General features: G+C 41.5%; 1 protein-coding gene across 1 annotated transcript in view; it reads left to right on the top strand.

Annotated features, from left to right (window-relative positions):
• The window catches only part of LOC110963291 (SH3 and PX domain-containing protein 2A-like), a 132,390-nt gene extending 107,260 nt beyond the window's left edge, over positions 1 to 25,130 (top strand). Inside the window, 8 exon segments of the mRNA XM_051945512.1 lie at positions 862 to 975; positions 6,270 to 6,353; positions 16,381 to 16,498; positions 18,097 to 18,500; positions 20,552 to 20,601; positions 20,961 to 21,080; positions 22,288 to 23,701; positions 23,704 to 25,130. Coding sequence (XP_051801472.1) covers positions 862 to 975; positions 6,270 to 6,353; positions 16,381 to 16,498; positions 18,097 to 18,500; positions 20,552 to 20,601; positions 20,961 to 21,080; positions 22,288 to 23,701; positions 23,704 to 24,302 — 2,903 coding nt within the window. The 3' untranslated portion in view covers positions 24,303 to 25,130.

The raw sequence follows: 25,130 nt of genomic DNA, 5'->3' as shown, positions 1-25,130 counted from the left end.
TAATTGACTCCTGATTAGCATAAAGGGAATGTATTTTTTTTAAATTTACATGCCATTGTTTTACAAAGGAGACCTTAACCACCTGAACTCTGAGCAGCTGTTTCTAGGCATTTTTTTCCTCCTTTAACCTTTTGTCCTCTGTAATCTAATTTTTCACTGCAATGCAAAGTCCTCTATGGAAACAGCACAACCACGAAGAAGAACTCAAAAACATCTTCTGTGCTTGTGTGATGAAGTCATAGTGCCACAAAGCAAGCCAATAAAAACAAACATTTAGTTTCTTTGATATTTATTTCACATACAAAAATAATTGTAATTAACAGGTACAACATTTTGTTCAGGTTCCCACAGGTGTTACCAGCACGAGAAGACACAAATGATGTCTCTACCTACTATAGATATTTACTGCTTCCATTTTATTTGTTTACATATTTGTCTCCTCTTCGCTCTGTGGAAACACAACCTGCAGTTCAGCTGAAACTCTCTGAATCTTTATCACGTCACTAATGTCTCCATGGTTTACTTCAATGAGTGCAAAATTTTCAGTATTATACAGAATCTAATTAATGTGAAAACTCTTTTTTTTTTTTGGCAGCTTTTTCAATTTTAGGACATTGAACAAAGTGATTTTGATTAAATATCATAGTTCTATGTATAGATTTGGTTAATTTTCATGAGAGAAATGCACATTACACATGATTAGTTCAAGGACTGTTGGAACGTTGGAAATCCACCGAAAAGTTTCTGTTTGTACAGTTTCTGCTGCTGACAAATGGTCACCTTTTTTTTTTTAAAGATAATAGCATGAATTATGAAACTACTGGCATGCTAACATGTCTTTCTCTTTTTGTCTCTTTCTAGGTTGGTGGTTTGTCAGTACAGCAGAGGAGCAGGGTTGGGTTCCAGCCACATACCTGGACTCCCAGAATGGAACCAGAGACGATCTGGATCTGGGCACTTCCAGGACTGGAGAAGGTCAGTACGCACACACACACACAGTTAAACACAACATTATTAGATCCATAAACCATGAGAAAGACAAACTGACTGGCCTTCCCTGGTTTCTCTTTCTTCCACTTTTAAGTCCGACACAAAACGACTGCACACAAAAACACAAACACACTTCCAGCCACACATCAGGAACCTTGGAGACCACAGCGCCACGGTGAAATGGTACCAGACTGCCGCCAAAGGGGTTGCAATATTTTGGCACTGCAGAAAATTCCTTTGGCGTCCCCCGGGAGGCTGCAGCAGGAGCCTCGTTCTGTTGTGACCCTTCCTCCTGAGTGTTTAGCCTGACTGCAGTGACAGAGCATTTCATCGCTGTGCCGTTATGGAGATAAATAACGTGCAAACACACAACTGCGCACACATGCCTGCTTAGGAGTGCCAGCAAATCTGTGCATGCATTTATTTACAGCGACATGCACAGAGATGGTGCGATAGTTTATTATCTGGCAAACATTTTCTGTCTCAACACATGCAAACCTCCATGCTTCAGTGGACTGTGCACATTCTGCAACACTCTGCTAGAAAGATGACAGCTCCTGCACCGCTGCCACGCTCACTGCTGTTTGCTGTTCTCATTCTTTTTGTGAAGGTTTTTTTTTCTCTTCACACACACACACTTCATAGATGTTGCCAGTAACAATGAAACCTCCAATAACCCTGGGAGCTGGAGATGAAATAACAGTTAAATAAATATGAAAGGGTTGGTTGCCCGCTGATTTAGTGGCTTTTTGTTTGTTTTGGATGTCTTTATTGCTCAGATATATATAATATATTGTGGCTGAACACCTACACCTCTTTATTTATGCTAATTTTTGCAGCTTTGCAACATTATTTCTGTCAGTGATGACAGAATTTTACCAAACTAAAGAGTTTTTTTTAGATTGAGTGAGCTTTTTCCCGCCTTTTGACGACATATCACTGAAAGAAAACATCAAATTTCCCTCTACTGAAATATGACCTTTTAAAAATATTCCTATCCAGGTGTTTTTATATTTCAGTTTTAGCCTGAAGTGACCCAATCACAATAATCAACAGCACACATGGAAAGAGCTGCATGGCAACACATAGTTCCTGCTGTGGTGGATCACTGTTAGTTCTCACTGCATCACTTCTGTGAATATTCCATGACAGTAAAACTGATTTGTCTAAACCAGTAAAGGCTGCAGAATCTGACAGAATCTCTGACTGGACTGCAAGTTTTGAATGCACTCTGTACCTGTTCAGCAGAATTTGTCAACGTGCATAGTAGTGGAACACTTTGGCGAATGAGGTAATATAAAGACCAACGAAGTTGTTTTGTAGGAATTCGGGGAGTTGCAGCATAGCCTGAACTGCAGACTGGAGACTGGGTCAAACCGTTTGTTTTCCTTGTCAGTTGCTGCTTTGGTAGGTTGAAAAAAACATAATGGCTTGGGTTCAGATTCACCCTTTGACAATGTTAACCACATTTTTTGAAAGCAAACCTCTCCAATCTCTTACAGGCTTCTCCTTTATTTTCTTGGTTTCCACAGTTAAGAGTCCTGTCTCATCTAATATCTGATTCTTTCCCCAAAACGCAGCAGCAGAAACATTTGGTCTCAAAGCATCTGTTTCAGAAGTTGTGGGAGTTTTGTAGAGGTCCGCCCTGCATCGAGCCAAACGGTGCTCAGTTCAGCCTTACAGTTGCACAGCTTTTACTGACTGACTTTATGGATCTTTCTAAAGCTGGAAATTTCAACTGAAAGCTGAGAGTCTGAGAGTTTAAAGGTACAGTCCACCTCCAATGCACAACACTTGTTTCTTAGCAAATACTGTGTACGATAAGATAAAATAATATCATTTCAGATAAAAGATGTTAAAATAAGGCAATTTAAGATAACATAAGTTAAGACAGGACAACTTTAGATGAGATCATTTAAGACAGTTTAACATGGGATAAGCCATAGATAAGGTGTACTTTATTGTCCTCAAAGGAACATATACTTGGACAGTAGTGCAAATCTTACAGCTCAACTACAAACATCCAGATTTTAAAACAAATAATGCAAAACTTCATACAGAATGAAACCATACTTATATAAAACCATGTAATAAAACAATCCTCTATGAATCGTACATATACATCCATACATAGATCTAAACAGAGGCACACATTACACCTTACATAAAGCAGATACATAATGAAAGAAGATCAAAAACCAGACATCCAGAAATCAAACTTAGATAAAATGCATCGGTGTGACGCGTCAGGAGTTCAGACTGAGCTGCAGTTTGTTGAGCAGCATAACAGACGTTGGTTACTCTGACATTTGCAGACTCTGTAATGTGATCTGAAAATAAAATGGATCTTATATGCTTATCTGACAGCAGATTCTGTCCTCCAAATCACTTTCGTTGCTGTTTTAATTAAGCTATTTATCTTAGACTTTAAGTGGACCATGAGGCTGTAAGATGCTGCCTCATTAGACTCTCCAGTGCAGTATTATGGGATGTGACCACAATCTTTTTGCTGACACCAAACAGTCTTTGAGCCAATCTGGCATCCAGATAAACTCTCTATTTTTTTTTTACATGGGAAGTTCCTGGACTCACGTATGTAAATGGACCCAGCGTCTTCCCCCTCCCCTGTCCGCGGCCCCCATTCTCCCATCAGGCCCGCTGTCTTTGTGTTTGCACACATCGTCACTTCTCATTGCAGATCTTCCCCCTCGCCACTCGTTGTCGTCTCTTACATCTCATTATCTCTGCGTGGTCTGTAACCTAATTCCACTGACAGCTCGGCTCGCTGGAGAGGAACCGACAGCTCGGCCCCGCTGAAATTACCTCCAAATAACATTTCCCTTTGTGCCTTCCTTTAGCTGATATTTCAATTAGGAGGTCAAACAGGAGGTGGGTGGCGCTCGACGGGATGGATTGAGAGGAAGAGAAGAAATCAAAACCGAGAGGAAATGACAAGTAGCAGAGGCAAACCGAGGCGAGGAGGGCGGATGTCGAGCAGGAGGAATGATGGAGAGATAAGAGAGGACAGAAGACGGAATTAGATTACCACCGTCGGAAGATGGATGGAAGACAAATGCTGTTTCCATCCATCCCTCCCCTCATTAATGTGTTTGCTCCTCATGCGGCCTCAGAAGAAACAGGAGAATGACTCATCATGTTATGACTGCCGCTTCGTCACACAGGCTCTGAATCAATAAAAAGTGAACGAGGTTAAGAGTTCAGCACACAACAGCTACATAACGTTAACAGTCCCTCAGAGATCAATACCATCTGTGTTATCAGCTGATCTCTGACAGCTGTCAAGAGCCAGTGTAACTTAAAATAATAAAGTAGAAACCCTTCAAAAATGTCTTTCTTATAGATATTTGAACTTTCCTTCTTGAAAATTCTTTTTTTAAAAAAGTAGATTTTACCGTTTTAGTCTCCATTATAGACAGAAACCCTTTGATAAGATGCAAAATTAAATTTTTGTATACAGGTTAGAACTAAAGTAACCTGCAACTGTTGTCATTTTCTGAAGAACTACCTCATGTGGGTGCAATCATAACCATTTCACTACTGTGCAGTACTCAACTACCATTCATAATACCTATTGCACAGTATATATGCTGTTATTTTAACTGTGTTCTTAAAGTGTTTTTGTAGATATGAGTTTTTTGTATAGTGTATATTGTTGGTGCACTTAGGGAGCGGCTCTTTAAATTTTATTGTGCTTTGTATAATGACATTAAAGGCATTCTGTTCTATTCGAGTCTGTTCTAGAAATGGATCCAAACACAACATTATGCTTCAATCAGGTCCTCAGAACCAGCTTCTTGCTAATGCCAGCTGTGTCTGAGACCTGTATACTTCCTGAAATGCAACGTTTGGTTCGACTGTTCGAAGTCTGGGATGTGTAATGAAAAAGTTTTGAGATAACAAAAACGATCAATGACCACAGTTGATTTAGATTTGTCCGGCATTGTTGTCAAAGTAGTTTCCTTGTGCTGTGAGACTCTGCTCCCAGTGCTCCTGTCACGCTTGTAACTCTCCCTGGAAGCCCTGCTCTGTGAACAATGTGAAGGACCACCTGCACAGAGGGATGGATCTGCTAAATTGTGTCAAAAATGATGCTCCTTCAAACAGAACTACATTTTGGGGAGCAACAGTTGTGTTATTGGTACACACACTGCACGCTGGTTGTTTACTAATCACTTGATCCCTGTCCCCACCATATGCAGAAGTGTTCTTGGGAAAGACACTTAACCCTAAGTTGCTTGTGATGTGAATGTGTACCACTAAACGGTGGTATTAGGTGCAGATCATTTGTGCATCGAATAACACTGCTTTCATGTAGCTGGCTCTTTTCATTGCTTATTCTGATTTACATGTTTACAGTCCTACTGTTGCTGCCAGCACATTGTGTGTTTGTGTCTGTGTAGCTAGACAACATGAATCTGATGATCAGTGTACAGACTGACGGATGGAAAAACCTGCCCAATACGAGTGTCAGCCTGAAGGACAGCTGTTTTTGTTTTTGTTTGGCACTTGTGATGAGGAAATAGTGGGCAATGTAGGTAGGCACAGACTGCAGGTTTATTGCAGTTAGCTTCTGCAAGCTTTAAATAAGGAACATTATCTGCACAAACGAAGGCTCCTGCTGCTTGGTCTAGACTCTGAAATGACCGTTTCCTTGGCAGCAGAAATGAACCAAAGTGCTTTGAGTGCTTGTGACAAGGCACTGGGGAAGACTTTGGGAAGGAGACGGTTAGGAGCTGGATGAATCACCTTCTTGTTTGCCACTAATTCATGGTTTGAGTCTCGTGCTGGTTTTCACTCAGACCAGCTAATTTCTCCTCCTTAAATGTGAGGGCAGAACAGGACTGTGAGGCTGTGCAGGTTTACCTTTTACAACTTTTAGCTCCTGCTCTATGGTGTTATGCTGAAAGATGTTGAAAAAGCTCATTAAAATTGACTCAAATTACATATCCTAGTATACACAACATCATCAAGATGCACCAAATGACAGTATTTAATACATAATGCTACTGCGTGATATTAGGTGATGTACTTAAATCCCTGCTTTAGTTAATCCCTATTTTTAACTCCACACACTTTGCATCTAACTGGGTCTTTAACTTGGATGAAATGCTCTTAAATCCTCCATGTTCACCTTTAGACGCTGTTTGAAACTATTTAGCTGCTACTAACAACAGCTCTGCTTCTTATTAAACTAACTCCTGATTTGTTTGTTTTCTCTTTTGGTTGCTGCTCTTCCTCCTCCTCATCTTCACCATCAGTCACTAAGAGACGCAAGGCCCATCTGAAGAGGCTGGACCGCCGCTGGACCCTCGGTGGTATCGTGAACCGGCAGCAGAGCAGAGGTGAACATGAAAACACACGAGACACGATTAGAACGCATGACTCACACGGATGAGCACAGACGAACCCACACGTGTCCCCACCAGGAGTCCCGTGCTGAGTCATTTTCTCCACAGAGCAGCTCATTGCACACGGATTGTTAGCACGTATGCAGGCACCACAGCTGCATTTACACATGGCAAACAACCAGAAGAAGTGCATTTATTGCTCACGTGTGCTTACCAACCTTTTTTTTTTTACATTTTCAATTGCATTTTACAGTTTTTATTAACAAATAAATCTGCTTCAGGTGTCCCTATATGAGCTGTAGCTGAGTTGTCGGCTAATTTTATTCTAAAACTTTTCTGCAAAATGTGCAGAAGTTGGAGTCTGAAAAGGTTCACAGCGAGAATTTTTTTGATCCGTCTTCCTTCACAGTCTGCTTTAAATTCCTTCTGATGTGACAAAAAGAACAGATGATGGGACTCTGATGCATTTATTTCTCATTATTCATTCAAAAAGACAAACCTCTGACGGCATCCAGCTGCTGGTTGCGATGGTGAAGCTGTGCGGATATCTGGATACGTGTGGTTGTTGGTTTGGTCTATCAAGCTGTGGGGATTATATGACAGATTTTTTTAATGTAGGAGTTCAGAAGTACAGCAACACTGTCGCTGCACACATTGCTGCTGTATGAAGTCAGTGTTTTATGAGGGATTGTAACGCAAAATCTGCCCATGACATTTACGGTAGTCAGTGTTCCACTATTTGGCAGAAATCTACATTTTCTTGCAGTTTCTGTCCATTTGATAAGCAAAAATGTTTTTATGCTTTAGCAAATGAACCCCTAATTAACTAAACTGGTCCAATGCTGATTGTTTTTTTAAAGCAAAACGTTGCCTAAAGTTTATTTATGCAGTAAAAACCCTGACATTCTCTCAAATATGTTTTCTTACAGCTTCTTCAAATAGGCAGTGTTTTCTTGAGTGGAAGCTTTTTTGGGGAGAAAAATGACAATTTTTTTGCAGTTTAACAGTATTATGTTGGTAGCTGAGTTAATATGGAAACTCTAAAGTCCATGTAAAGGAAATTCAGTGTTCTGTTTTTTAATACATGATACATGTGAAAGACTGTGAGCTGTGTATGACTCTACTGAGCAGTTAGACTGCCGAGCTGTTTTTCATCATTTTTGTGTTCAGGATTTTGTCGATGATGGCTAATAGCATTTTCTGTCCCTCTAACATGATAAAAACCAGAGTGCATTAGCATCAGGCGTCCTCAGTGACTCTTCATTAACTTATTTGGAGGTACAACATGGTGTAGTTGAGCATCATTTTCATGCAACATTAATGCACGTAATGTTATATTGGCCTCATTCTCTGTAAGAAATCTATAAAAATACATCACTAATGCGTGGAGAGTTGTTTGTGGGCAATAAAAATGCGGCTGTGAGTAGTAATTACAGTATATGTAGAATTATATTTTACATGAGATGCTGATGGCAAACATGGAGTAAAGAGGACAGTGTCTTCTCAGTGACTCTGAGTTGGATTCTGGCTCTGCAGCAGTAAAGCTGCTCCACGTTCATTTTTCAAGTTGTAATGGTGTTTGACACTTGAGAAAAGTTGCATCTTTCCCACAGTTTCGCACGGTCACAGCATTTTCAGCAGACATGTAAACAGAGTTGCAGAGCCGAGAACGCTGATCATTTCTTCAGCATTTTCAAAACTTAATTTATAAACTTTCAAACTTTCACTTTATCATTTAAATTTGAGTGGCTGGTTAATAATGCACATAATATATTTCTGCTTTATACAGACTTTAAAAGAGAACTCAGGGCTCTTGGTCTGTGATATTTTCTTGGAACAACATCGTCTTTTCTGACAGCATTTATAGATTTTGCTAAATCTATCCTGTAATTGCTCATTGTTTGGACAATCTCACATGTTATTTTCAGAATTAAAAAAGCTCTACATCAACAACCTTTGAGGTTTACTCCATTGTTTTTGGCAGCAGTACGAACCACACTACCTGCTTTCACAACTTTGAACTCCTCAAACTAAATAGAAATTACTGGGTCTGACTTCTATAACTGAACGTTTGCTGGGAGGTAGCTCCAAACTAGCTGACTAAAAATACAGGTTCAAATGATGCTGCAAATACTCGATTTTTTATGTAGATTTCATTTAGGCTAATAATGCTGCAGGTTGAGTAATAGTGTGCAGATTTTTTCTTCCTTCTGACCAATCGATTAGCTACGTGCAATTAGATGTGTTTCCTGCAGCCCTGTAAAAACCATAACATCAGCTCATTTTAAGTGATATAAATGATAATCACAAACTGTGCTACCCACACACATCTGCACATACAGTGGAAAGCGAACATGCAGTCCCACACTGAGCTCCTCTCGTGGCCTCTCCCTGCTGTATTCTCACATATTTTGCGGCCACACGGTAAACAACTTCATTTACATGCCGGCTGCTCCTCCAACAACAACGGGGCCTTGCTATCCGCCAGCAGCAGCAGCATATTGGGTGGGCATGAGTCAGCTCTGACAGTAAAATCTCAAATCTCACTCTATCAAACGTGGAACGCTCTTCGGCTCAAACTGAGCAACAAAATAATTGGACTGCATTAAACAGATTTGGATAATTAAGCCTGTTTGGCCTCTGAAACGCAACAACCTTGACGGCCACCGAATGTAAATGATTGTGTAACGGCGGCGCTGCTGCGTAATTACAACAGCTCCCTTAGCTTTAAAATGCTGTTAATGACTTTCACATTTCGCTCGTAATAAAAACGTGCCTTCTTTTTTTTTTGCTTTTTGCTTTAAAGCTGCAAAGGAGACGTGAGTGCATGTCTGAGAGAAACTCAAACGTCACTTTCTGATGGAAAGTTTCCTCAGACTGTCCGCTAGGCACCTGTCTGGATCCAGGATCAGCCTAAAAGACGCTTTGTAGTGTTATTTTGTTTACGGAGGCTGCTGCTGGACGTCTGCAAAACCTGTAAAAACCCTCTTTGTTTCTCATTATCATAATACAGCTCAGCTTCCTCAGAGCAGCAGGCAGCAGCACATGCGTTAATTATTGATCAGATGAGAGCAATCACAGGGTAAACTCAGGTTAAATGTCATGTTTTTTCTACTCTGAAGGCTCCAAGACACACACACACAATGACGTACAGCAAACATACATATTATATATCAAACATCCTGCACTGAAAACATGAAAGGATCACCGCTGTGGATATGCAGCATGTACGGTAGCTCTGCAGGAGTGCTGCCGAGCTAGATATGTCTCCCAGAAGAGCGAGTTCAGCCAAAAATTCACAGTGACTGTTGGTTGCAGCCCAGTCGCTAATAGCATCACTGTTGCATCAAGGAGTGCAGGATTTTTTGTTTTCTGCAGAATCTGGTTCAAGCAAAATGTCTGTTTTTGGTAAATGTATGAATCAGACACGTTGAATCATGTGATTTTGATGAAATATCACAATTCCAAGCTTTACCTGTGGAATATCATGTGGCAAATGAGTAGTTCATGGACCGCTGGAATGTTGAACATCCAATGATTCCTTCTGTGTTTACATTTCATGGCTCTGACAGCTGGTGTCATTTTGGCATTTTTAAAAGTTAACATGCCTTTCAAAGGGGGCTCAGAAGGTTAAAGAGCTTCCCTACTGAAAAGCTATTCCAGGATAAACTCAGGTTGAATGTCTGAAGGTTGCATAGTGGCTGACAGTATATAAAACACACAGTTAATCTTATATATATATATATATATATGAACATCCTGCACTGAAAATATGAAAGACTTACCACTGTGCATATGCAACATGCACAGTAGCTCTGCAGGAGTTTTACCTAAGTAGATACGTCTCCCATAGAAATGAGGTTTGGCCCCAATGAGCCGATGGAAAGCGTGAAAGTGGGACAGCCGCCCAATCTGCAGACTGGTTTTAATCAGGCGGCCCTCGGCCTCTGCAGAGCTCGGATGAGTCACCCGGCTAGCTGTCGCCACCAGAGAATGAGGGCATGAAACCTCTTTGGAGGACGAGTTACCGAGCTCCAACACTCGCTCTTTAAGACACCTAGCTTTCCACTTTAATGAGGATGAAGTGCTATTTCAGCTCACGTTGTTCTGTTGCTTTATTTAAGCTGCCACATTTTTAGGTTTGTGTGGCGTGTTTTCACTTACTTTAAAATGTTTTTGAACAATTACTGACCAGGTAAAGTCGACAGACAGACTGCACTGAGGCACCAGAAAATTACAGGTCCTGAAAGTTCAAAATTAAGTTCTATTTTACTACTTTGATTTGTTTCCCTACTTCATTCTCCTCTCTGCGCTGTATCAACACAGCCTGTAGTTCAACCGAAAAGTCACAGAATTTTTTTCTCATGTAGCTGTTGGTTGCTGCTAAGTTGTTAATAACTTCCCAGTTGCATTGGGGAGTGCAGATTTTCATTTTGTTTTTACAAGCTCTAGTTAGTGTAAAGGGTTTATTTTTGGCGAAATTTTAAATGAGAAATGTAGAATAAAAGGATTTTCATGAAACATCACAATTTCCTGATGGAGTGACATCACAGATGAGTAGTTTGAGGAAGGTCAGAAAGTTGAAAATCTGATTCTTACATTTTTACATTTTCTGGCTCTGGTAAATGGAGCGATTTTGTACATTTTTTTAAGCACAACGTGCCTTTCAAAAGGGTTTTGGGGTTCTGAGGGTCAAAGAGCTTTGCTACTAAAAGGCTGCTTGAAATTCAGAGAACAACATAACAAAACTGTCTTGAACAGGATTCTTGTGTCAAGTTTTGTGTTAAAATGTTAAATCATACGACAAACTAAACCAAACCTGGGGCAAGGTACCATCCCAGCATAGAATACACAGAGAGTGGGAGGAAGTGGGAGTTTAGTGGATCTCGATTCTCCCATTCAGTCTGTTAGCAAAATTATTCCTGCAATACTGTCATGTAAAAATGTCTCATTATTTATTGTGTCACTAAGCTTCATTTATCTATGCATTATCATGTCAATCACTTGGTAAATCCTATCCTTCTTCATCAGCTATTTCACGCTGAATTGGACCATGATGCAGTAGGGGCAAGACTGATTTGTGGCACTGGCAGCTAGCAGTGACACTTTTTGTCTCTCCCATTATGTGCTGCATTAACATCGTCCTGTATTCAAGCAGACTTGAAACTAGTAATTGAGACCATAAACTCAAAGAGTGAAGTCACAAATTAAGGAGAATTGAGGTCGTTTTCTCAAATGTAGAATCAGACTTCCTTCTGGAACGTCCTGGAAAACCTCCGTGACTCTTATGACTTTAAGAAATACAACAAACACTTTTCTGAGTTTCTGGTGAATCTATTCCACTGTAGTGGGAGAAAGCCAAAATCTGCCCAGCATCTCTCTGTCAGAGAGAAAAACAGGAGTGATGGCTTATTTATGGTATGACAGTGAACACAAAACTCTTTTCCATTGGCCTGTTGTAGTCAGTTCGTTCAGGTCAACCCATCGCAAGCTTTCCATACCTTCTAAGAAATGCTGAGTCCATTTTTCCAAGGATAAAAAGCTAGCCGGAGATGAAAAGACATCCCCCCTAGACGGACCTGGAGACTTCTCCAAACCACATCTGAGACCTCATCTTAGGTTGAGAAATGAGCTTCTTCAGACTGCAATTTCAGTCCTCATGAGGCCTGAAGTCTGTTTTCGACTCGCGTTGGAACGTCACGTGTCCCGTTACTGCAATCTGTGGTCAGCCCAACCTGAAAACACATGAGACAAAAATAATCATCAACAGATCATCAACACATCAGTAAATAATGATCTAAGATCTCATGACTTTTCGCAGCAGCAAAAGGAGCTGCATCCTGCTGGCTGTTAGAAGCAATGCAAGCAGTTACTGGATTTTTTTTTTTTTTACTCCTGTCCCATTTTTCCTCACTGTGTGATAATTTTTCACTGCAATATAAAGTCCTACACCTCTATGGAAACAGCACAACCATGACTACAAGTAGAGAGAACCCAGAAGAGTCTTCTCTGGTGTTTGAAACACTTAGAATGACTGAAATCATGAAACAGAGAAAAATAAAAGTTACATTTTTTTGGTGGTTTATTTTACAAAATTAAAAGCTGTAATCAACATATGGAGGATTTTTCCAAATGTCAACAACAGTTAGAGATACTGAAAAATAATTTTGTGTCTTTAAATGCTATAAGTACTTTACTGTTTATGTTTTTAAGCTGTTGTTTCCTCTCTGCTTTGTGTTGCACAGCCTGCAGTTCAGCTGAAAAGTCCCTGGATTTCTGTCACATCACTGTTGGGGACAGTCACTCATGGCTTTACAGTTACAATGAGGAGTGCAGAATTTCTTGTCTTGTACATAATCTGCTTGGAACAAATTGTGCATTTATGGCAGAATTTTAAATGAGACATATAGAATAAAGGGATTTTGCTGAAATGTAACAACTTTAATCTTACATTATGTACATTTTCTCAACAAAACCCACACATGGTTGATTCATGGGTTGTGGGGAAAGTGAAAATCCACCAGTTATTTCTGTTTTTGCAGTTTCTTGCTCTGAAAAAATGTGTAATTTTGGTGAATTTTTAAAAAGGTGACATGCCTATCAAACCAGATGGGGTGTTCTGGGATTCACACGGTTAAAGCCTTTCTGCATTGGCTTCACTTTCCAGACCTGGAAGCTCCGTCCATCTTTTATATACAGTCAATGCTTTTTGCACATGTTTTTAGTTGAAAGGGACACGCTGGTGTCCAAAATCTGAAGTCTGGTTGGATGGAAAACTTTGCTGGAGGCTCTGCTGTGTAACATGTTCAGTTCAGCAACCTTGTTTTAGCTCAGAGACACTCTGCAGAAATGGTTGAATGAGTCATGTTGATAAATCCTCGTAGAAGGCCACTGAGGATTTGGGAGAAACTGAGGACAAAAGAGTTTCACAGTGTTGCTGCAAACAAGCTGCTGGACCAGTAGCTCTTTTTCCGCCATCAAAAATAGTCTCGCCGTGAAATCTGCAGCTGCTGCTCGCTGCAGTCGTATCCAACTTTTTTAGTTTTTTTGTGGATTTTCCAACTTTTCGCTTTGTGACAGCATCACTTTGTGTCAACATGCTGCCTGGACTCCCTTCATTCAGGCCTGGATCAAACCAGCCGGCACACCTGAGTTTGCTTTTTTGAATATAGAAAGTGCAGGCACAGTTATGATAACAAAAATCCACCTTTCTTATCTCCCTGCTGTCTCGTCATCCCCATTTTCCCCTCATTGCTTTGTGAGCCGAGGCACCGCTGTCCCTGCCTGATAATGCACGGCTCAGCCGGTGATAAGAATTGGGTGAGTGAGGTTTTACAGCTCTGCACAGACACTTGAGATACAGTTTGATTTAGCAGCGCTGGCGGAGGACAAAAAACAAAGAGCGTAAGATTTATGTCCTCGCAGATGTAATTTGCTAATGGAAGAAAGCATTCGTGTACTCGGCGGCAACGTTTGCTGATGCAGATTTCTTTGCCTTTGAGATGAAATTAAATTACAGCTTGTGTCCTCTTGTTGACACAAAGTCAGGTCAGGAAGTCCCCACCTGTTTGGGGTCGACTGGCCGCTGATCTCGACTTCTCATTTACAGGATGTCACTTAAAATCTGACTTACAGACCCGACCCGTCCCTGCAGAGCTGGAGGCTCGTGTGCAGCTCATGAAATAACAAACACAGATGTGATTAATAGACGTGATTAATTCAATCTCTCGTCTTTTGTTCCAGTCCTCGGGGAGTTTACCACATGACGCATTAACTCTGTTCTTTCACACAGTATGAGAGGTTTTGTTCGTGTAGCAGCAGGGTTGAGTCGTAACGGATCACAAATGAGTTCTGTTCATGACTTAACTAATGTTTGTTTTTGTGTTTTAATGATGATTTATGGATATTTAAGTTTTTATTTGTTTTATTTACGTAGAATTTTTGCAGTCTAATAAGTCGTTCATGTGGCCTCTGATTCACCCTCTGAACTCCAAAAGAGTTTCCGTGCATTTTCTGTTTTGCTCCGGTCACATCTTTAATCACTGTGGACTCATTATTTAGTACAATATACAGTCCTGCACCTCTATGGAAACAGAACAGACATGTCTGGAAGCAGAGAGAACTCAGAAATGTCTTCTTCTCAGCGTGACACAATTATAATGACATAAATAGTTTTTAAAAACAAAGAAAAATCCAAAATTGAATTTCTTTGATTTAGTTATGTATTTTTTATTATTGCAAAAAAAGCAAAAACTTCCAAGTGTCCACAGTAGTTCCAAATTCTGAATAAAAATGTTGACTCTAAATGCTATAGACATTTTGTCCAACCTCAGCAAACTCCTGCCCTTAATGGATCCTCAATCAACTTGCTCGTCTGTACACTGCTTTTGAGACATGCTGCGTTTAATTTATTGATCCAGTTTGTTTTATTTTCTTCTCAGTCTTTGTTGTCACCTCATCTCCTCGTTGTGTAAATGCACTGTAGTCCATCCAACAAGTCTGAATTTTTTGATTGATGGTCACAACAGAGTCACTAAAGACATGACTGCTGAATTAAATGTGTTTCCATACTTGCCTCCTCTTTGCTCTTTTTATTTTCTTTTTTTTCTTTTTTTTTTTACAGAATATGATTGGAGTAAACAATTTGGTTTCTTCAATTTTTTAAATGAGACATGCAGAATAAAGTGATTTTTTTCTGAAACATCTTGATTTGAAGCTTAGATTTGCTTTAGTTTGTAGACGTAACAACATGTCATGGGTGTGTTTTTACAGTTTCTGGCTCTAACAAGTGGTGTAATTTTGGTGATATTTGAAAAAGATAACAAGCCTTTTAAAGAGTTTTCTGGTTGAGAGGGTTAAAAAGAAAAACAGAATATATGTTTAACTTTGTGGTTGTGTTCATTTGTTTTTTTTCAGTGTGAAGTCCAATATTTACAATGTTTGGAAGTCATGCAAAAGTCATCCAAAAATATGCACATTAGATTACTTTTTTTTTTTGCAATCCAATCCGATTACATTGCATGTCCCCAAAATAACATGCCATGTAATTTGTATTCAGTAACTTATTGCATTTCAAAGTAATCTGATCCAACACACACATAACAAGCGTCCACATTTAGGCTGCGGATTCCTCCGTTTGCCGTCCCATTTGTTATTCTCTGTCCATCTGCAAGCACTCACTCGTGCACGCTCACCTCCACACCCAACATGCTTTGCGAGCTCGTGTTTCGAGTCCAGACATTCCTCTGAGCTCCACATTACTGACCTCAGCTGCTCTGCAATGAGAGGCAGCAGAGGAACTCGAATCCCCGCCGTCTGGACTTACCCCACCGACTGAAAGCCTGCCTCTCAGATATTATCCTGCCTGCCAGATATTATCCTGCCCCTCATTTCTCCTCAAGCAAACCCTGCAGACATCTGGGGTCACACTCTCCCCTGTCTCATGCCGTACATGTTTTCAGTCTTTCCTTGTTGTACTTTCACTCAAGAATTGCACCACTTGATCATCTTCTGGGAAGCAGCGTTGACCTCTCAGCCAGTCCCTCCTTTCGCCTTGAAATCCTCAAAACCTCCTCTGGCTCCATGTTAAGCCTGTTGCAGGATTTCCTTCCCTACAGGGTCTTGGAAGGCGAGCAGAGCGTGAGAGAGGAGTGGCGGTCAGATAGAGATCTGAGAAGAGGGATCTCGGCCCAAATATCTCCTCGAGGGAGGCCTTGCTTGAAGAGGGATCTCCCCTCTCGAGAGATCTGGATGGAGGTTCAGAGAGCTCGAATGAGGCCGGGGATAGACGGGGAACAGGCGGCCAGTAGAGGGAGCTGATTGTTGTTATCGTACGGGACAAAGGAGAGAGGGTTATGTTTGTGTTGGTATGGAAATAGCATTTTAAGTAGGTCACACTCGCCATTTTTTCCCCCTCAAAAAACCCCAGTGGGGGAAACTCTGCAGCAGTTTAACCCCTGAATGTGAGACTGTTCAGTGATAACACTTCACTCACTTTGTGTCTTTTTCTTCTTTTTCTCAGAGGAGAAATACGTGACGATACAGCCGTACACCAGCCAGGGCAAAGATGAGGTGAGCTTTGAGAAAGGGGTCACCGTGGAGGTCATCCAGAAGAACCTGGAGGGCTGGTGGTACATCAGGTGAGTGCAAAATGGAACCAGTAGAAGAAGAAACCATTAGCAAGCCTCCACGGATTAACCCCTGCCTTCTGGTGGATCTGACGTCTACTTGTGTACGCCTGTCTGTGTTTGCACACGTATGTGTTGTTTGTTTAGCCAGTGTGCATATCCTGACAGTGGTTTTTTCCCTCTCGTCCCTGGAGGCTCCACTGCACAGCTGATTACTATCACATGCTGCCTTGCGGCATCTCATGCAAACATGCAGCCCCCAGTAAAGGTGCTCGTATCTGAGATTTACTGTCTAATATTTGCAACTCAAACTGCTTGTTCAAGCAGCTCGTTCAATGCAGAACGAGTCATTCTGGAGCAACAGAAAATAATCCTCCAGATGTACATCTGAGTCATGCTGTTCTTCTCTGTGCAGTGAAGTCCAAACACGCAGCGTTCTGCAGTTGTGGTGACTCCTTGTGGTCGCAGGTTGAACAGAGAAGATCACATCTCTGAGCAGAAAATGGCACATCTAGAGGGAAGTGACTCAGAGTTGCTTTTGAAACATGTCCTATTGTTTCCCAAACACTATAAAATGACTCACTTAGCAAAGCAACAAATTGTGAAATGCGGGGAAACAGTGGCTCTTTGCAGGTATTACGCAATCTGTTGACCTGCCTTTGGCTGCTCGTGTTCAGAGAATTTAAATGGTGGAAAATCTGTGGAAATTTTCAATTATTTATCCATTTTGGGGAAGTTTACGGTTCCACTGATGGGTTATTCCCTGCTAACTCAACCTAACTTTGTCAGTTCATGCCACAGGTTTTCTCGAAAATAAGTCTGTATTTGAGCATACAGGATCCCAAAGCTCTGCTCTAGATACATTTTTAGCTGTGATTTTTTTTAAATTGGCCCTCAGAGTTTGCCTGTTTGTCAAAAACATGGTAATTCTTCTATATGTTTATTATGGAGATCAGAATGGGTACTGCTTGATCTGTCCTCATGAATTGTACTAGATTTCACAGCTGTGCCTAATATAGTGACCGGTGAGTGTCTCCATCACACGGAGATAGAAAATCTCGAAAACAACGTAGTAAAAATACCAACGCTGTGAAATAAAGACACTAAATGTAAAATTACATATATGAAAAGTATAAAAACTGAGCCTGTTTCAAAAATTCATGATATTGTGAAGGAACAACAGGGCATATTTGTGTATCTGTCATGAATATTAACAATTTCCAATTAATAAGGTGTCAAAAATGACAAGGATGGTGTCTTTTATGTAGTCAGAAGGTAGCAAATAGCTGCTTTTAACACCATCGAAGGTCAAAAAAGTGATGTTTTTCATGGTGCTTGAGGTACAAGAGCATAAAACGTTTTATGCCAACTTTTGGTGGCTTAAGCAGTATTCTGATTTGAAATATGTGCAGCAGATTATGGCACTTTCTGGTTTCCATAGAAGCCTGGACTTGACATGAGTAGTTTTAGACATGTAAGGAGCTGAGAATAACTTACCCTAATCTTTTTACATGCACAAAAAAGCAACTAAATAACACGGTAAAAGAAAGAAACACAAAAACCAACATATGAGCTCTTTAAACATTTTCTCTTGTATGTTTCACCCACAGATACTTGGGAAAAGAGGGCTGGGCCCCGGCCTCCTACTTGAAGAAAATTAAAGAGGATTTCTCCCCCCGTAAAAAGACCCTGACGGGCCCCGTGGAGATCATTGGCAACATCATGGAGATCAGCAACCTGCTGCAGAAGAAGTCGGTCAGTGAGAAGGACATCCAGACGGACAGTGAGGGCAGCACCACCCCAGAGCGCCACATCTCCAAGAGTGAGATCAGCCTGCCGATGCCCTACAACTCCGAGATCAACGCTGAGACGGGCAGAAGGCTGAGTGCCGGCCGCGACACCAACAGTCCGTGTCTGGGAATAGCAGCGAGCGCCGCCCGCAATGAAAGTATATCGAGAGGAGAGCCGGGGTCTCCAGCTGTGGCAAGAGTGGCTCCACACAGAGTGGAAATCGGTGAGTGTTAGGAGACCATTTAGATTTTTATGTCAGTGAATAAACCAGTAAATGAATTGGAGCTAAGAGGAGGAGGATGGTTTTGTTTGTGTGAAACGTTAAGACGTGTCATTTTCCTTTTGTGTAGGATTTGACGCTATAGGTAAGATACATGGCTGGTGGTGGTGAAATCTATTAACAGACAGTCGACTGTGACTCTAACTTGTGGGGGTTTTAACATGGAAATTTGGGTTTGGTGTGGTGTGTAGATTTCCGTTTTACTCACTAACTAAAGCCTCTTTCAGACGTGCACGTCTTTTTGGTAATGTGACAGCAGCTGAACTTGTTTCATGTAATGACAGACTAACTAGGCTTGGATTGACTTTAGTTTTTGTGTTTGTTTTAACCTGTCCTAAGTCTGAACTGGATTTAGTAGCACTGAAGGATAAGTACGCGCCAGATTATGATGTGCTTTGAGTTGAGTGAAGTGATTTTGAGAAGACTTTTTCCACATCTGAGCACCAATTTTGGTCCTAAAACATCACAGAAAGCAAAAAACTAAGTTTAAGCATCACAAAAAATCTTCGCATACATCATAATAATACACAATAAGACATAATAGTGTTTATGATCCCATCAGCTTAATACTGTCTGTGATTTAAGCTCAAATGTCACATTTGTTTATTTAGAACTTCATTCTAGTTGAAGGAACTTAATGAATTTGGCTTGACAACTACATTTTTCTTCACCTTGACATCAAGATTTCAACAGGATGTTGATTGAGACACTTAGGCAGTGGGTTGGTGTGTCTGGGAGTGCTTTGGACTGGCTCTCCTCCTATCTTTCTGAGAAGACTTTCTCCGTGTCACTTGGTTCCTACAATTCTGATACTGCTGCCTTGTCTTGTGGTGTGCCTCAAGGATCTGTCTTGGGCCCAGTTTTATTCGCTTTATATCTGCTTCCATCAGGTCAGGTAATGAGCAAGTTCGAAGACATCTCATACCACTACTAAGGACTAGATGACAAACAATTCCTAACAGTTTAATCCAGACATAACTGAGATTTTAATTAGTGGTTCAGATAGTCTAGCCTCCAAAGGTGTCTGAGTGTATTGGTGTCACTTTTGATCAGTCGTTGCACTTTGAAAACCATATTAGTTCAATTGTCCGCACTTGTTTCTTTCACTCAGACTCAGGTCCATTGTATCCCAGCCACTGCTAGAAATGGTAATTCATGCGCTTATCTCATCCCGTTTAGACTATTGTAATTCCCTCTTCACTTGCCTCAACAATTCATCCTTAGACCGTGTACAATTAGTTCAGAGCGCTGCTGCAAGGTTGCTAACAAGGTCCAATAGGATGTCACACCTCACCCCCACTTCACACTCTATAGATTCTCTCCCAGTTAGGTTCAGGATTTGCTTCGAGTTTCTCGTTTTCCACATACAGAGCTGTACAGTCAGGCACCTGCTTGCATTTCTGAGCTGCTCCAACCTTACATACCCACCAGTTCACTTAGATCCTGTGACAAAAAGTTAGGGATTTAAACTAAAAACAAAATGTGATCTTACCTTTAAACTGGTGGTCCTACCCTGTGGAATGCCCTACCTATAGACCTTTGTCATGTAGTCTTGATGCTTTAAAAAAAGCAACTCAAAACTTATCCATTTAAACTGGCCTTCATCTCACTTGCTATAACTTAGGTTTTGAATCTGTATGCTCTGATTACTTTTAATATGACTATTTATCTTTTTATCCTGGATCTACTGTTGCTTTGTTTTTTTTACCTCCTCATTGTTTTTAAGAGTTTATGTTGATTTTCTCTGTTAAACACTTTATGCTGTTAAAGGTGCTTTATAAAGGAACTTTACTTACTTTAGTTTATTACTGCATTATTATGTGTTGAAGCACTGTTCGGTTTTACATGTATGACAGATATTGTGCAAAATGCCGTCACTGTAAGACACAAATGAATTTCATGTCTGAACAGGGTTTAAAAATTGTGCTTGCCAGTTTATATTGTACCTCATGTAGGATGAGTCCCTTTCAATAAGATGTTGTTTTCTTCATTAGGGTCTCCAAATCTGAGGCAAAAACCTCCCCCGAGAAGAGATACCAACTTGGTAAGATAAGCCAACAATACCCTACTGTTGTTCTGACTGAAAAATACTTCAAAGCCAGTATAATAGCAGAAAATAAAATAATAGCATAAAAAGAAGAAACACTAATTGGATCCCAAGTTACTGCAGGAGTTGGCATGGCAACCATTAGAGCACAGTTACACACATTTTCAGTCTGTCTTTCATCATCTGCATGAGCTTAAATATTACACATATTTATAAATTATTGCCGTATGCAACCATGAATCATTTCTGGACACGATTGAGGATGTCTCATGTTCTTTCATCATCTCAGGGAGGCTTATTTAGTTGCTGGCTGGACATGATGTCAGCTGCTCATCACCCTCCTGTTTTGTGTGCAGGGTTTCCAGTTACCCAAACCACCAGAGCCCCCTGCTGTGGAAGCAGAGTATTACACCATAGCAGATTTCCAGTCCTCGATCTCCGATGGCATCAGTTTCCGTGGAGGACAAAAGGCTGATGTAAGAGGCTACAATGTTGTCGCCGAGATGAGACAGAGCTTATTGAATATGCATGTCGGCTGAACGCTCCCCGGGTAGACGGGGAGGGCTGAGGAAATACAGATACGACCTTGAGATTGGTGTTTGAATGTGATGATGCAGACAGAATTCGCTCTGCAGAGACTCAGGTGGAAAGATAAGAAGTCAGATTCCTTCAGGGTGTTTTTCACAAGATGCTGAGCTGACAAATCTAAACAACCACAGACGGTAATAAATTTAACAATCGGCTTTCATTTTATTTAGGAGTTTACTCAGAGTTCTGAATTTGGATTTAGCAATTGGCAGGTGTGGAGAAGTTTATGAAAAAAAAACAGAAAAGAGAGCATGGAAAAGTATTTATATTTCTAAACTAAATATAAAATCTTTTAGAATGTCTAAAATGAAATTGATCATACAAGTGGAGTGTTTTTAAGGACTTGCAGTGATACACACCAAAATATTTATCACTGCAAGTCCATAAATCATCATAAATATCACTTTATAATTCAAAGGACCAATTAAAACAAGCACAACAATCTAATTTACTGATTTAGATGAATCTTTTTGTTTGTTGAGTTTGGTTGACATTATTTTAGAAATTACATCAGCTTAATGTTGTTTGTAAGTTGCACTCAAATTTCTGCATTTGAGGATTTAAAATTAAATTCAAGTTGCAAAAATTGATTTAAAACAAACTTGTCTTTGTATCCAAAATGTATCTTCCCTTACGTGGTGGAACAACTTAATTAGTATTTATATTCAGCTTAAAAACATGTCTTTATGCCACGAGTCACTTAGTTTTATACACCATATTTTTGTCTTTAATCTGTATTTTTTAAAGTTTGATAATCTTATGATTTTGCTATGACTTTGATAATTGCTCTATAATAAAGATCGTTATTATTAATAATGATATTGCAGCCAGGGGAGTAACCTGCAGCAGCCAAAACATGAACAATGAAAAATGAAACGGTTTGAATTAAGAAAAAAAAACATACAAAAAAATAATAATGAAAGCTTCAAACCCATTTTTTATTTGATTCATTTATATTGTTCAAAGGAGCAAAGAACTGCAAAGTACGGCATGGACTGAACCCATTATACTACTGTAATTCAGCATGTAGCGCCTCTCTCTAGCAAATTTGACAAGTATTTGTTGCTAACTTGCTGTTATCTCCATGTTGTGCAGGTGATAGAGAAGAACCCCGGGGGCTGGTGGTATGTGCAGATCGGAGAAATGGAAGGCTGGGCTCCCTGCTCCTACATTGACAAACGCAAGAAGCCCAACCTGAGCCGTCGGACCAGCACTCTGACCCGCCCCAAAGTCCCACCCCCAGCTCCACCCGTCAAAAAGCAAGACTCAGAGGAGACTCCCCCTCCTGCTAACTCTGCTTCCAAAGCCACAGAGCCACCGAGCAGGCCGGTGTACGAGGAACCAGAATATGATGTTCCTGCAATCGGATGCGAAGGAGAGTCTGATGCTGATCCTCTGAAGGATGACCGTTCCCTGGATGTGAAGGTCAGTAGTGTGGTCAGCGACAAGTACCGGAATTCGCCTCCCTCCTGCAAAGCCTCACCACCTGTCTGCAAGGCCTCCCCGGTGTTCACTCATCGAAGAACCTCTTTCAGGTCCGCTGAGGAGGTCACTAAAGAGGAATGTATCTACGAGAACGACGGCTTCAGGCCAAGCAGTGGCATTGAAGGAACCTTAGCTAAAGGTTCCAGCGAGCCCAACTCCCCAAGGAGCTACCACTCCTCCACAGTCCCACGAAAACCATCCGGATCTTCCCCTTTAGCTGGTAGACCCATGAAAACCATGACACCAGAGATGCATCGGCGAAGCCAGACCCTGGGCCGACACATGGATATCAGCCTCCGGTCCCAGGACAACAGCTCCCACTCTTCATTAGATGAACTGAGCAGAGGCCCGAAGAAAGGCCCGAACTTCAACCGAGATGTGGAGCAGAGAATAGGCCAGAGCCCCTCGACCCGGCCCAAGCCTTCTGTCAGGCCTAAACCCCTTCTGACCAAATCCGAGCCACAGAGCCCAGAGAGGATGGACATCACCTCTCTAAGACGGCAGCTGAGGCCTGCGAGTCAGTTCCGACATGGCCTCAAACCTTCCCGCGGGGACGACTCGGAAACTGCCTCTGTCATTTCTTCAGAGGACTCGATGTGTTCTCGTAGTACCTCAGATCTCTCTTCTGTTTACTCCAAAGGCAGCCGTGGTGACTCAGATGTAGAAGGCCCTAATATGTACCGCTCCCTGGACGTCTATAAGAAGGTCCAGGACTCTGAGATCAGTTTTCCAGCCGGGGTGGAGGTGGAGGTTCTGGAGAAGCAGGAGAGCGGTTGGTGGTACATCCGCTGGGGCTCAGAGGAGGGCTGGGCTCCCTCATACTACCTGGAACCTGTCCGACAAGTAGGCGACGTTGGTGCGCTGGATTCAGATGGACACGGGAGTGGTGGGAGTAAGTCCAACAGCCTCGAGAAAAATGAGCAGCATGTGTTGGCCCTTAATAACATCAACATTCAGAGTCTGACCCAGCATCAAAGCCTAAGAAGGAACAGTCCACCCATTCCTTCCAAGCCTCCAGGTGGCTTCTCAAACCATCTGGGATGGTTAACGGAGGTGTAAGGATGAGGAACGGGGTACGCCAGGTGGCGGTGAGGCCTCAGTCTGTATTTGTGACCACAACTCAGCCAGCGAAGGATACCCACTACATGACGGGGTCCTTAAGGAGAAATGACTCCCTTGGCAGGAGTGACCACTATGGCTCTGGTTCTGCCACTCTCGGTGTCCGCCGAAATGCCTCTTTCAGTACTGTGCGTCCACATGTGGTGGTTGAAAGTCAGACCAGGCCTGCTGAGCGCTCCAGCCTCAGCTCTTCAGGCAGCGCCTTCAGCACAAGCAATGTCCAGGACGCACTGACTCGAGTTAACCAGCGCAACGGCATCCCCGTGTCCACAGTCCGACCCAAACCCATCGAGAAGAGCCAGCTGATCCACAACAACCTCGGCAGGGACGTGTACGTGTCTATTGCCGACTATCGTGGTGACGAAGAGACGATGGGTTTCTCTGAGGGCACCTGTCTGGAGGTTCTGGAGAGGAACCCCAATGGATGGTGGTACTGCCAGGTGCAGGACAGCCTGCTTCCCCGCAAGGGCTGGGTCCCCTCCAACTACCTAGAGAGGAAAAAATAAACCCCACATCCTTCCCCCTTTCCTCATCCCTCTGATGTCTCCAAAGACCTGGTTGGCATCACTCCTTAAGAATGTTACCCGCAATCTCCCGTAAGCAATATGTCCATGGAAATGTACATTTATGAGTGTAAAAAGAAATGTTTTAACCTGATGAGGAAGGACACTTTTAGTGCTGGTTTACTAAAATTTATACAAAAAAAGGAAGATTTTAAATATTTTGCCTGGGAATGATCAGCAGATATGTGGAGGACTGATGAGGACCATGTCTTTGAGATATAAAACAGTGTCAATGGGAGCGATAACCTCTTAAAGAGGTCGTACAGAAGCCGAGCAGGGTAATGGCTATGCTTATTCCTGCCATCACTGACTATGATGGCCGATAAGTGCTTTTGTATTTGATCACCTGAATGGAGGTCCTAATGGTGGATGGCAAACATGAAACCAACCAAATCTTATAAGAGTGCCATAGTCCTACGAACACCACCAGGAGTATTTCTAATGAAGAGCTCCACCTTAGAGCACAAAGTGCAAAATCTAGAATGCTCTAATTGATCCGAACCACAGATATAACAAACAAAAACAGATTTAAAGGAACTCGAGTCACCAGAGGCTTTATTCGTTTTAAGCCACAAGTCATCTAAGACGGTATTTAAATCTTGTTATCACGCCTTTATTTAGTTTGTTCATGTTGCAGCGTCTTGTGTTGATGCCAGTTTCCTTAGAGAATTATTTCTGCTTTCTTGTGACATCTGTTTTCCAACAACAGCCTGGATTTGGAAAAGTCAAAGCTCCTACCTGAAGTGAACATATATAGAGTTAGTACTCTGA

This window comes from Acanthochromis polyacanthus, chromosome 3 (assembly GCF_021347895.1).
Source record: "Acanthochromis polyacanthus isolate Apoly-LR-REF ecotype Palm Island chromosome 3, KAUST_Apoly_ChrSc, whole genome shotgun sequence".
NCBI lineage: Eukaryota > Metazoa > Chordata > Actinopteri > Pomacentridae > Acanthochromis > Acanthochromis polyacanthus.
Note: the sequence above shows the minus strand (reverse complement) of the source record. Positions and strands in the feature narration are given on the sequence as shown.